This window comes from Heterocephalus glaber, unplaced genomic scaffold, assembly GCF_053883595.1.
Source record: "Heterocephalus glaber isolate CG9 unplaced genomic scaffold, H.glaber_assembly_v1.0 deba00001781, whole genome shotgun sequence".
Classification (NCBI taxonomy): domain Eukaryota; kingdom Metazoa; phylum Chordata; class Mammalia; order Rodentia; family Bathyergidae; genus Heterocephalus; species Heterocephalus glaber.
Genome location: NW_028258467.1, coordinates 9,336,243 through 9,350,146, shown reverse-complemented (window position 1 = coordinate 9,350,146; position 13,904 = coordinate 9,336,243). Strand labels below are relative to the sequence as shown.

Sequence of the window (13,904 nt, the reverse complement as noted above, 5' to 3'; positions counted from 1 at the left end):
AAGGATGGTAACTGGGAGATAGATTGGGTTGACTGATGCTCTGGCATCCCAGTTCATCAGTTCAGCTGGAACCTGTGGGTGTGGCCTTATTTGGAAGTAGGAATTTTGCTACATCCCAACTAGTTAGGTTGGGATGAGGTTTTACTGGGTGAATCTGGGCCCAGATCCAATGACCGCTATCATTATTAGATGGAAATTCATACACAGAAACAATATGCACAGAGGTAAAAAGGACAAGTGATGGCAGAAACAGAGACTGGATTGATGGTGCCACAAGCCAAGGAATGTCCAGCATTACCAGCAGCCACCAGAAGCTGGAAGAGATACACAGAACAGATTTTCCCTTGGAGCCTCCAGGAGAAAGCAACCTTGCTGACACTTTGGAGGCTTCTGGCCTCCGTAACTCCTCAAGAAAAAGTTCTTCTTGTTATGAGCCATCCTGTGGTTGTTAGAGCAGCCCTAGGAGACTCATAAAGGCACCTGGACCAGAAGATGATGATTTCTCCCCATCTTCCACTGTCCAAGTAAAGAACAGCAGACCAGGGCCTGGGTGACCTAAAACCCTATCAAGGTTCTAGGTGCAGAGTCAGGGAGCAAGCCTTGTTTTGTGACCGTGCCTTGATAGAAAACAGAGACAGAGTTGTGTTCTGGTGGTGGTAATTCTCTAATTAGGATTTCCTGTCCATTCCCAAATCTTCACCCCACAGGTGAAGAAGGGCCCACTTTAGTTTCCACAGATGGGAGAAGTAAGGCTCCAGCATTTGCTCTGCCCTTTCCTTGCACTTGCTATTGCCTGGGAGCTGGTGACTGAACACCCTAACACACGCACATCACAGTGTGGTCTCTGGAGAGGCAGGGAATATGGTCCCCCTGCCCCAGGCCAGTACCAGGGGTTGAACCCAGGGCCTCACACTAAGCTGTATCCCTAATCCTTTATTTTTATTTTGAGACTGGGTCCTGTTAAATTGCCCAGGCTGGGTTCAAACTTGAGATCCTCCTGCCTTAGTGTCCCAGATTGCTGGGATTACAGATGTGCACCACACTTAGCTTAAACAAAGTCTCTTCTACTTGGACACAGCTTAAGGCCCTTATGTCCCACACACGGCAGGGCTACGTGACTGTAGACTTAGACAGAATGGGGCAGCAGGAGCCCTCCCCTCCTCAGGCCTCCAGGCAGTGCTTTGGTGGCCTGAGAACCTGCACACACCTTTGGTTTCAGCCGCTTTCCCTCTGGTTATTTCACGGCATTCCCAGAATCCCAGCTCCTCTTTGCCTATGGCTTTCTAAGGTCCTGATAGAGAGCCAGAAACCCCAGCACCCCTCTAAAATAGCTCCCAAAAGCAAGATGCCAGGGAAGTTTCCACAGAACTCCCCCCACTTTTTTGTGGCACCTTCCTGCATGTGGAACCCGCTTTTGGAAATGCCCGCTGCTTCTCCAAGCCAGGTCACCTTGGTCAGGGACACTCCTTTCCCCTCCAGGCAGACATGTGGGCCTTGCTCCTCCTGGGGCAGCCCAGCCTCAGTCACAGGGCCAGAGGTCAGTGCTGCTTCCCATCTCCGAGTGACACTGTGACTCTCAGGTGGTTCTTTGTCCTACTGGCTTCTCTTGGGCCATCTCAGACTGTTCTGCTCTTCTGTTTTTCCTTCCCTAGTGCCTTTTCTTTGTGTTCCCATTCCTGGCCTTTGAAGGCTGTCCCTTCCTGCCTCAGAGCCTGCAAGACATCCATGCTGATGGCTCTCTAGGAGTGTGGCCCTGGTCTGGGTGGACCTGGCAGGAAGGGACTCAGCTCAGGACTAGGAGCAGTCCTGGGGCACTGCCATCACTGCCCAAATCCTGCCACTGGCCCAGACATCTTCCAGGGAAGTAAGTCCCACCTGTCCCTTAGGCCCCTGGACAGTGATGGAGCACCCCAGCAGGAAGGGAGGTGAAGCCCTGTACAGATGCTTTCCCTTGTGCCTCCCCACCCTACCAGCCTTGGCTTAAATTCAGATCCAGTCCAAGAGAAGCCTGTTTCTAGATTCTATCCAGAGCACTGCCAGTTGGAGGGTCTCAGCTGTGGTAACAGGTACCTAGAGCTTTGGACTCGGCAGGTTTAGCACTCGGCTCCCTTCCTGCTCCCTGGGCTTGGGCAAAGGATTCACCCCCTCAGCCTGTTTTGTTTTGTTATTTTCATCCATAAAATGAGGATCATACTTTCCTGGTTTCATTTTTTTTTTTTTTTTTGGTGTTAGGGATTGTACGGCCTTCACGTTGAGCTATATCCTCAGCCTTTTAAAATTTGAGATAGGATCTCACTAAGTCACTAAGTCGCCCAGGCTAGGCTCGAACTTGCAGTCCTCCTATCTCAGCCTCCCAGAGTGTTGCGATTACAAGTGTGAGCTATCACACCCTAACTACTCTCCTAATTTCAGACTTTTTGATTTAGGGTTGCCAGGTGAAAATACAGGGTGCCTAGTTAAATTTGAATTCCAGATAAACAACAAATACTTTTTAAAAGTGTAAGTGTCTTAAATAGTGCACGGAATATACTTCATATTTGAAAAATCAGCTGCTGTTTCTCAAATTTAATTGGGCATTCTGCATTGTAATTTGCTAAATCTGGCAACCCTATCGGTGGTTCAGTGAAGCCCCGAGTCTACCCTGTGTCTGGAACCATGCCCTGCACCTGTCACTTGTACCTGGGACTTCTGATATTTAAATTTAACTGTGGATCTTGCCTCTTCTTTCTAAGTTTGGTAGCTCTATAGGGATTAAAAGAGATAAAGCATTTAATCCAATATCTGACATTTAGCATTATTATTATCATCATTAGGTCCTTGATCATGTCAGAGAGGTAAATATTGGCAAAGAACACAGACTTTGAAGTCCACCAGATTCAGGTTCAAACTCATGCAGTGTGATGCAAAGGCTGGATAACCTTGGACACGCTTCATGCCTCAGTTTCCTTATCTGCAAAGTAAAGGTAACAATAGTGGCTAGACCTACAGCCTTACTGTTGGACTTAAATGAATGAGTTTATGGAGGTGGATAGGACTTGTCTCTCAGTAAATGAAAGCTGTTGCCATTATTGTCTGTCCTTCCTTCTTTATTGCCATCCTCATTGTCACCTTGATTACCTCCAGTATCACCATCATCATCTCCCTTCAGCAGAGCTGTGCTCATGTCAATGTTGGCAGGATGTTTCAAAATCCTAGAGGACAGGTACTTTAAGAGCAGTCACCCAGAAAAAGTCATCTCTCCCCAAAACTCCTGGCTCTGCTGCCAGTCCTAGAAATGCTGGTCCCCCAGCAAGCCACCTGCTCCCCCAGCTTAGGAGAGCAGCGTCTGCATGTTAGACTCTAATGCAGACCTGCCTCATCCAGTGAGGTGGCCACATGTGGCTGCCAAAATGTGATGAGTCAAAATTGAGAGATGCCGTATGTGTAAAATACATGTTCCCCCAAAGTCTCATGTGCTCAGTGGTGGGGCTTTTGGAAGGTGATTGGATCATGGGCATCTCATACTCATCAGTGGATTTGTGTGTGGTTAGGTGGGGACTGGTTGGTAGAGGTGCGTCCCTGGGGAGTGTGACTTTGCAGGGTGTATCTCCCTTCCTGGTGCCTTTGCTCTCTCTGCTTCCTGGCTGCCATGAGGTGAGTGAGGTGAGCAGCTTTGCTCCACCACATCCTCCCACCATGATGTTTCTGGCTTGAAGCCAGCAACAATGGACTGAATCCTTGTGAACTGGGAACCAAGTTAAACTTCTCTTTCTGTAAGTTGTGGTTGTCAGGTATTGTGTCTCACGGAGAGGAAAGTGGCTAATACACCGAATTTCAAAAGTTTGATATAAAAAATGAATAAAAATATCATATCACTTATTCTCTCTATTGGTGACCTGTTAAAATGATAATATTTTGGACAAAATGGGTTAAGTAAAATATATTATTAAAACTAATTTGAACTCATTTTATTGGCTTTTTGTCTGGCTCTTAGAACATTTAGAATGACATCTGTGGCCTGCAGGAGACCCCACTAGGAAGGACAGCTGCAGAGTGGCTAGAGAAGGCAGCACAGAGGAGGAAACTGAGGACAGGGGTTGGGGTGGTGCCAGAGGGAATCTCTGAGAGGTTTCTCCAAGGAGGGATGTTCATGTCTGAACGTAGTGTCTGTCAAAGACAAGCTTAACTATCACATGTTTTCTGTTGTATGAGAAGCCCAAAGTATAAATAAATGAAAGAGCAAAATGACAGGCAGATAATAGGAAGCAGGGAGAGAGAGCTTTTTGGAGAAGGGGACCGAGAGATGGGCGGGGAAGGGAAGGAAAAAGCATTAAGATGGGGTCTGTATATGCACCACTCCTCATGACGGATGTAGTATGTACCGCAAACATGCACTGATAAAAATGAAAAATTAAAAAAAGTAGGAGTGGGGAACTGGGCTGTGGGCTGGAGGGTGAGGTGGGGAGGCACTCCCTACACAGGGCACAGTCTGTGCCTGGAACCTGGGGGCAGCACAGTCCGTTCAGAACGCTGGGACAGCAGGCGCAGGGCCATGCTGAAGCCTGTGGATGCTGCCATGGGTGAGCCGTGAGGGGCTGTGAGGCGCTCCTAGGGCCACAGTGAGCGGTAGGAGGAAGGTACCTGGAGGTCCAGCAATCCTGTGAGTAGGACCTTCCCTGCATGGGCTGCGTTGTTCATCAGGTCCTCACGTTTGATAATGTTGATGACCTCAGCCAGCAGCAAGTTCTTGGATGGGTCCCCCAGCCAGGTGTTGAAGATCCGGTAAGGCTGGAACAGGCAGGCAGTAGATAGGCACACATAGCACACCCCCGAAGCCCTGCTCCCTCCCCTCTCTTGGAAATCGGAGAATCTAATCACGGATCGTCCACGAGGGTTAGGAGTACAGCATACATTATCTCACTGATTCTCCCAAGACAACCCGGTAAGTAAGTGCTACTGTGGGAAAGAAAATCCCTCCAGGCCCTGAGAAATCATGGCAGTTGGTCCCTGAACTACAGTCATGGATGGCTTAATGACAGGGCTGTGTTCTGAGAAATGCATTGCTAGGAGGTCTGTCACCCTGCAAACTTCATCCAGTGTGTGCACACAGACTGAGATGGTTAAGAGTCAGTAGGCGATATAATCCCATGGAAGGACCTTGATATACACAGTCCATTGTGGACCACAGCCTCACTCTGCAGCACACAGCTGTTCAATAATCCTCACTGAACAGAGCAGGAAGCTGAGGCTTGAAAAAGCTAAAGCACTGCCCATAGCAAACATGGCTCATAGGTGACGGATTTGGGCCTGGATTGCTGGCAGTTTGACCCTCAAATGAAGTATTTACCCACCCATGAGTTATTCATGGTGGTGATAAGGAGAACGGACCATGTGACTAAGAATTAATCAAATGTTAGAAAAGAGTATTTGTGGGAATGTCTTTCCCATCTCTTTCCTTCCTCCTGCCTAGAATTGAGTTGTAATGGCTGGCCATTCAAGTAGCCATTCTGGGCCATGAGGCAACCCTGAAGGCAGAAACTACAAGGGGTGGTCAATACAAACATTTAATGTTTAAATTTTCAAAATGTATTATAATGAAAGACGCATTGCCACTACTCTCCTTCAAAATACTTCCCCCGACCTCCAACACACTAATGCCATTGTTATTACTGCTCTCTGAAGCAGTTCTGGACATCTTCTTTTGTGACTTTACAAAGTATAATGAAAAATACAGTGAATGCTGCCGTCAGGTGCCATCCAACAGAGAGGCAGGCTCATAGAAACATTACAGTGCATTCTCATCCACCTTACTCACTGGATCGGGCACCCTGCGACTTCGGGCTCTTCCCAAAAAGTCAAAATGAGCATGAAAGGTGAATGTTTTGAAGCGATTCAGGACACTGAGACAGCCACAACTTCACAACTAAAGACACTCACAAAAGAGAACTTCGAGACAGCTGCTTCAGAAATGGCAAGAATGATGGGATAAGTGTGTTCAAGGTGAGGGGGAGGGTTTTGAGGGGGATTAATGGCAATGTGTCTTTTACTGTAAGAAATTTTAAAAAATTTAAACATTCACTGTGTATATTGATCACTCCTTGTACGTGTAGGGATGATGGGAGGATTCTGGGCTGTGTGTGTGTGTGTGTGTGTGTGTGTATGTGTGTTTTACAAATGAGGATCTTCATGTACACAAGCAGCATAGTGTAATGGTTAAGAACATGAGCTCTTGGTTTGAATCTTGGCTTTGTCAGTTACAGGCTGTGTGGCCTTGGACAACTTACTGAACTACTCTGTGCCTGATTCCCCATTAGTAAAACAGGATAAAAATAACACCTACTTGGTTAGATTGCTGTGAAAGTTAAAAGATCAAGAGAAGTATGTAAGTACAGAGCAAATGTTCAGTCGGCAGGAGTAACTGTTAACATTATTATACTCAGAGAAAGAACTCTGGAGATTGACAGTGGGTATCTGTGAAGATGGGCTCGGAGAGAGCTGTGATCATAGCACTAATTAAATTGGTAAGGCCTGGGCTGCGTCAGGTGCCTGCGGGTCCTCGTGTTGGGGGATGGGCAGGGAGAAAGGGACACTCCCTGGTCCGGGGCCCCACTCACAGCGTTGGGCCGGAACTCCTCCTTGTGGAAGAAGCCCCCAACCATCATCTTCTTGCTGAAGGTCATGAGGTCTGCTGGGTCATCCAAGCCCCAGTGCTCGTGGGCCCAGAATTTGCCGGTGCAGCCCCCTCCTGTCTGGACTTCATCCACCAGGAAGGCACAGCCATGCTGCCGAGGAGAGCAGGAAGTGAAGAGGGAGAGATGAATGGCCTCACTGCAACCAATACACACCTACACCCAGCCTCATCCTCCCTGTCTCCTAATCTGCCGATCAAAGCTGTGTTCTTGGGCGCTGCTGAAAACCAGGCGCTTAAAGTAGAGCAGCTCCCACCAGAGCTGCACCTGAATGTGTCCTAAAACTGCTGAGCTGGAAGAGAAGCACAACACATAGTACTCTGGAGCAAAGTGTAGCTTGACTTCCCCCGGCTCCAGCCCCAGCCAGGCTCAACCTCATCAGAAGGAAATGAGCGTAAAAGTGAAGGGGATACTTCACTTCCTTGACTTCAGCTGCCCTGTTCCACGTCTCACTGGGCTATTAGTAACTCATGGCCTGCAACCTCTATTTGAGAAGTTGCTGGTTTAATGAGCTGACTAAATATATGTCCAGCCCATATAAAGGGGAGGAGGCTGAAGCTTTCCTAGGCACCTCTTAACTGAGAAAGTCCCACAGTTTGAGAGGCAGATTGGAAGCTGATTTGCAAGAAGTTTTGTTTTGTTTTCATAACTGGGGATTAAACCAGCGCTTTTGCACTAAGCTATATCCGCAGCTCTTTTGTTTGTTTGCTTGTTTGCTTATTTTGTTTGTTTTTTTTTTGTTGGTACCTGGGATCAAACTCGGGACCTTGTGCTTGTGAGGCAGGCGCCGGAACCACTGAGCTAAATCCCCGGCCCATTGTTTGCTTATTTTGAGACGGAGTCTTGCGAAGTCACTGAGTTGCCTAAATTGTGCTGGAACTTGCAATCCTACTGTCTCAGCCTCAAAGTCTGCAGGGTTTACAGGTGTGCACCACCATACCCAACTGCAATAAGAGTTTAAAAATGAATCAATCGTAGAGGCCGGGGATTTAGCTCAGCGGTGCCGCTGCCTGCCTGGCAAGCGCAAGGTCCTGAGTTTGATCCCCGGTACCAAAAAACAAACAAACAAACAAAAAAATGAATCACAGATACCCAGCTTCTCTACCTGTGGTGTCGAGATCATCTGTACATCTAGATGTTTGCATGGATCCCAAAGCAGAAGCAGGGCTAACATTCTGCTCTGGGAAACAAATCCAGAAAGTCCTATGTCCTTTCCAGCCTTGCCCCATCCTCTAACCTTCCTAGCGATGTCTCTCAGCTTCCGGAAGAAGTCATCCGATGCGTGGTTGTCTCCGCCCTCAGACTGGATGGGCTCCACGATGATCCCGGCCACAGTCTTCTTCTTTTTCCGGTATTTAACAATCAGATCCTCCACCTGGACCCCAAAGGGGATACGACAGTGGCTCACAGAGGCTCCCGAGTAGAGACAGTGGATGGGAATCTGGGGCCCCATGCCCTCCTGGAAACTATGTTGAAACTATGTGTTGTGGCATTTCCTGTGGTTTGTGTGGCCCCCTTTAGGAGCTCACGTGTGGCCGGGGCTGTGTCCTCCTTGAGATTGCTGCCAGCAGGAGGCTAGTCATGGGGCCTCCTGACGTTTCACGCTCTACCAGTCACCCCACGGAAGCTCTGGGGTGCTTTTCCTTGCTTTGCCATTCCACTTACAAATCACCTCCAGTTTGTCACTACACGGTTATTTCTGTACATCTTTCCTACTTCCCGCAGGCTCCCCACGGGAGCCATGAACCACAGATGGCTAAGGAGCACTTGGCATGTAATTGGTCCAAATTGTGCTCTACCATAACTATACACAGTATAGTTTTCAAACGCTTATATGAGAAAATAAAGTATCTCATTAGTAGTTTTAAAGTAATAGTTGCATGTGGACATAATATTTTGGATATATTAGGTTCAATAAAATGCAATTAAATTAATTGTATTTTGTTTTGCAGTATTGTGGATTGAACCCATAGTCTTCACACTGAGCCATATCTACAGCCTGTTTTTGTTTTTTGTTTTTGGTACTGGGGATCAAACTTATGACTTTGTGCTTGCAAGGCAGGCGTGGTGCCACTGAGCTACATCCCCAGCCCTACAGCCTTTATTTATTTTTTATTTTGAGAGAGGGTCTTGCTAAGTTGACAAGTCGTCTTGGCTGGGCTTGAGCTTGTGATTGCCCTGCTTCAGCTTCCCACAGAGTGCTGGGATTACAGCTTCATGCTACTGTGTTTTACTATGCATACTTTTCCAATAAATCTATTTCCCTTTATTTTGGAGTCACCGGAGCTTGGCCCCAAAGACATGTAAATTATAGAGAACTTGGTGCCAGAAGTGGAGGATGAATGCAGAGCGGCGAAACCATATGTCACTAGCTTTCTCAGCACGGAGCACTTGAGGCACAAGGCCTCCCTGTCCCTGCCTCCTCCCCAGGGAGCACTACCCATGTCCCCAGATAAAGGCTTCGTCTGTCCTCCTCCGTGCTCAGGCTCTGGCTGGCAAGAGCAGGAGCACGAATGGAGGTGGGGAGCCAGTTACCTCCTCCAGGCAGCGGGCCTCCTCCTGCTGGTTGTCCTTCTCAAACTCCTCCAGAGGGTACTTCAGCCGTGGGAAAGGCGCAATGGGCCAGTCGAAGGAAGGGATGTCGATCTTGTGAATTGCTTTGGAGTGCGTGGTCGCTAAGCAACCTGAGTCCAGTGAGACAGAAAAGCAGACGCTTGGCATGGGGCAGTGGCATGGGTGGTCTTTGAAGAGGACAGGATGGGCGTTTCAGCCACAGGCAGGCAATGCACAGGGAGGGAGGCCTGCTGCCTGCAGGTTACAGCTCTTGCACAGTCCTGAGCCTGAAGCAGAGCCCGTGAACTGTTGTCCGTGTGAGTGGACGTGTGTGTGTGTGCGCACGCGCGCGCCCGTGTGCATGCTTTGTGACTTATCACAGGTCATGCACAGATTCTGAAGATGAGAGGTGAGGGTTTGAATCCTTGCTGTCCCTGAAAGGCCTTGGAAAGTTTCTCCCCCTGCTGACCCTCAATTTCCACATCTGTAAAGTGAGGACAGTAGTCCCCCTCTGCAGGGAATTGTGTGGAATCAATGGGAGGAAATGTGTAAAACACCAATGCCAGGCCCAAGGCAAGCATTGCTATAGCTACTGTTATTACTCTAAATGCCACCGTGGGATATGTTGATCCCTCCTTACCCAAGGTCCTCCCGTGGAAAGCGCCCATAAAGGAGAGGATGCTGTAGTCAGGGCACCCGGGGGCCTAGAACCAAGAAACACGAGCATCAGTCACCACTGAGAGGACTGGGGACAATATGCCACTTTGTAAGCCTGGGGGAAGACAGAAGAAGTCTGTGAGAAGAACTGAGTCCTTCTTGGGCACAAGTCACAATCTGAACCCCTGAGGTCTACACCCAGCTCACAGATATTTTGTTTTGCTCACACACTTAAAATTTTAAAATTGCCAAATTTAAAACCAAGGGATTGCATATAAATATGGGAGCTTCTGGCTTCCCACAGGCCCTACCCCATATGGGCCATGTTTCTCCTGTGGCAGCAGCAGGTGGCCTGGCGTTCACTTGCAGGTGACCCTCCTCCTGGCTGGGCCTCTGCATGTTCAGCACCTGCTCTGCAGCCTCTCCCAGAATGCTCACACTTAAGATGCAAGGCAGCTCTGGCCGCCACAGCTCACAGGTGGTCCCATCCTCATGGGTGTGTACCTGCCTCCCAGGTGTCCTGAGGAAGGGGACTCAGCTGGGCACCTGTCAAAATGCCTGAGGCCTTTGGAAGAGGTCTGCTGGGCCAGAAGCAGAGGAGAGGAGGACACACTTCTCCTTCTCCCTTGGTTCAGGAGGGGCACGAGCCCAGCACACAGGCCCCTCACCCCTTCCCAGCCCAAGCAGATGGCACAGCTGCCACTCCTTGCACTGCTTCCTGACCCTCCACCAAGCAAGCTAATCAACTGTGCATCCAGGTCACTCAGGAGGAACTGCTGGGGGAGCCTCAGAGGCCTCCTCAGTCCAGGCTCTGGGAGGTGACAGGACAATTTCCAGGCTGGCTTATCTCCACCAGATCCCTGAGACTCCTGGGGAAAACTTCAAGACCTCCTCTCACAAGTTCCAGAGTACTCTCTTGTTTGTTTTTCCCCCCTCACCCTTTTTGCAGTAATGGGGATTGAACCTAAGGCCTTGTGCATGCTAGGCAAGTCCTCTGCCACTGAACTAAAGCCCCCACTCCCACCACCTCTTGTTTCCTTTCTTCTTTTCTTTTTCTTTCTTTCTTTCTTTCTCTCTCTCTCTCCCTCTCTTTCTTTCTCTTTCTTTCATTCTTTCTTTTTCTTTCTGTCTGACAAAACATTTAATAAAGCACAGTTTGGGTATTACAAGATCATTGGGAAGGGCAGGATTGGTATTAAAAGACACACAGGAAACTGAAACATCTTCCATGGTGAACATCTCTCCAGAGGCCTCACATCTCAGATTCTTCAGCAGTTCCTGCTCCTGTTTTTCAGACCTTTCCTCTTGGGTCCTCACCGTCTCTGCCTTCCTGGCAAGCCTGTCCACCCTCAGGGCCTCCGCCAGTCTCTTCCTGGCTTTCTTCAATTTCCGAATCTGTCTCTGGATGTCTGGTAAGAGTTGAAAAGCTCCTGGGATCATCTCTTTCCAAACTGGAGACAGACAAAGGGTGGGCTCCGGACCAGTGCACAAACTCTTGGCCCATTTGCAAAATCCAGTTGGCTTAAAATTCTTCCCTACCTTGGGGCTGGAGTCCCTGCAGTCTCCAGCTTGTACCAGGCTGCTGGGCTTTTCCTGCTTCTCCTCCTGGGGGCCACATGCGACCTCATTACCATGGTGGGAACTGAATCTGGGCTCGGGAAGACGTGGCTGGTCGGGGAAGTGCAGAGCCCACACCAGCTCTCCACTTCCTCGGCGGCACAGACTCATTTCTTCTGTAAAGTCTGGGGAATCACTTCTTTTGATCTTTCCCTAGAAGGCTGGCTTGGAAATGAGTTTGCTGCCGGCTCCCCCATGCTCACTGCATTTGTCTTGTTCACTCTACTCCTGAGAGGCAGACAGGCTGTTGTTTGCTAGAAAATAACTCGTTTCTTCTTTATAAGTGTAATACAGATATGTATCATCGTGCATATTTGGACATAGGCACTAAAATGAGGAATTAGATCTAAAAATATTGATGGAATAGGCTGTCCATGAATATCAACTGAGCAAAGACAGGGAAAGAGGCAGAATAAGGTCCACTAAAAAAAAAAAGCTATAAAAAGAGGTAAATGTTTTTCCGGGTTATCCTTTTTTTTTTTTTTTTGGGTACTGGGGATCGAACTCAGGACCTTGCGTTTGTGAGGAAGGTGCAGCACCATTGAGCTAAATCCCCAGCCTTGGGTTATTTGAATATGGAGAAAGGTATGGATATATTTGCTAGCAGAAAGTGGGGTTGGGAAAAAAGTATATATTAAGAAAGCATAAGAAAAACCAAACCAAAACAATCAGTTTTGCCACCCAGGGCCAAGCCATTAACATGTTAGCAGGATTTCTTCTAGTGTTTTCCCGTATATTTACTCATATGGTTGAGGGAACAGTATCCATATAATTTACATTCCACAGTTTTCACCAAATTATAGCACGCGTGTCCAGGCCAGGAGAAACCTTTTGTAATTATTTTTGCTGAGGAGTATTATTATGCATGTAAGTAGTGGATGGATAATTAGGTGCAGTAGCTCTTGATATTCGCTCCGTGTGTTTCTTTTTTTTTTTTTCTTAAAGCTGCAGACACTTCTGGCTAAACCTTCATGGGATCCGATGCACAAAGGGGACAAGGCTGCTCTGGCTGAGCTTGGTGGGAGCCTGTGACACTACCCACTCCGTTTCCCTGCAGCCCCCACCAGTCACCTCTGAGCCCTACCAGTGGCTTCCCTGGTGTTTCTGGGAATTGCCAGAGTTTTGTTTGGAATTCCTACATTTAACTCCTCTTTCCCCATTCCTGGTTGGGGATATAGGTGGGTTCCAATTTTTTTCTGGTTATTGTTGCTATAAACACAGATGGGGTGAACACTCATGCATACAGTTTAGCTGATGTTTCTGGTTATTCTATACAGTAAGTCCCTGACTCATGAACATTCAAGTTGGGAACTTTCATAGGTGTACGGTAGGAGACTCACTTTGTTAGACTTATGAACTTTCTCCTGGAAGAAGACTCGTTTGTAAGTTGGGGACTTACTGTAGATCCCATTGATACCCTCCTTAAACCTGTCAAATTCAGGCCTTTGTTCTGGGAAATTGCTGAAGGCTGGTCAGGAAGTGCTCCACTCAGCCCCAACCTGCAGGGAGTGGAGATGCTTGAGGACCCCTCCTAACTGAGAAAGACTGGGTCAGTCAGCTGGAGGGAGCCACACAGCTCCCCTAAATGAACAAGGCAAGAGGCCCAGTCCCACCTACCTGGTTAATCATGCACGACTCCAGCTCCTCTTTTGAGAACCCTCTTTGCCCTCTTTCTTTGCTCTGGCAAAACAGAACAGAACAAAACCTGAGACACTGGGGGTAGATGGGATGTAAACTTTCCACCCAAACCTGTTTGGTTTAGTGGGGACAACTGGTGCTTTTTCAAGAGGTGAAATCCTGTACTGATCCTAACGTGTCTGCATTGAAGCTTAAAACTCTCCACTGTGGGCTGGGGATTTAGCTCAGTGGTAGCGCCTCCTGCCTTGCAAGTGCATGGACTTGAGTTCAATCCCGTTACCAAAAAAACAAACAAACAACTATTCGCTGTGCTTTCAACAATAACAAAATAGACGAATGGTACATTGCATTGTGATGCATTAAGATTCTATCAGCAACAGCTAAGCTTTGTTCAGTTGGTACTTGTTACACGGGTGAAAGTGGCAGTAAGTACACTGGGTAAGTTTGATGTCAAAGTCCTTTGTACCATGCTCCTCTAGGATGCTAGGAAAGCTCCAGCCAGCCCTCCCTGGACTTGACCCAGGCCACTAAGTCTAATTCTCCAGCCTGTTGGAATGAACTGTCAGACAGGGGTGTGTCTGGACCCCAAGCCTTACCCGGTACCACATGAAGATGGTCTTGAAGGCATTTTCATTGGAGCAGGAGCCACAGGCCATGGTGACAAGCTGGGACATCCCCTTCGGAGCCACCTGCCATGAGGGAGCCAGGGGTGAGCCCAGGCCCACCTGACCCCTACTTTCCCTCCCTGGAGTTGTACTGCCAGGGTCCTCC

The 13,904-nt window shown here is 48.3% G+C and overlaps 2 protein-coding genes across 8 annotated transcripts in view; one reads left to right on the top strand and one right to left on the bottom strand.

The window, feature by feature from the left end:
- Abat (4-aminobutyrate aminotransferase) overlaps nucleotides 1–13,904 on the bottom strand; it is a 90,360-nt gene that overhangs the window by 5,947 nt on the left and 70,509 nt on the right. For all 6 annotated transcript variants that reach the window (XM_004864865.3, XM_004864866.3, XM_087203094.1 and 3 more), the window contains 7 exons: nucleotides 13,730–13,822; nucleotides 13,113–13,175; nucleotides 9,862–9,925; nucleotides 9,204–9,352; nucleotides 7,906–8,043; nucleotides 6,594–6,761; nucleotides 4,621–4,767 (listed from right to left, as the gene is read on the bottom strand). In XM_004864865.3, coding sequence (XP_004864922.1) covers nucleotides 4,621–4,767; nucleotides 6,594–6,761; nucleotides 7,906–8,043; nucleotides 9,204–9,352; nucleotides 9,862–9,925; nucleotides 13,113–13,175; nucleotides 13,730–13,822 — 822 coding nt within the window. The remainder of the gene's footprint in view (nucleotides 1–4,620; nucleotides 4,768–6,593; nucleotides 6,762–7,905; nucleotides 8,044–9,203; nucleotides 9,353–9,861; nucleotides 9,926–13,112; nucleotides 13,176–13,729; nucleotides 13,823–13,904) is intronic.
- The window catches only part of Tmem186 (transmembrane protein 186), a 37,697-nt gene that overhangs the window by 17,178 nt on the left and 6,615 nt on the right, over nucleotides 1–13,904 (top strand). The gene's annotated exons all lie outside the window — the stretch shown is intronic.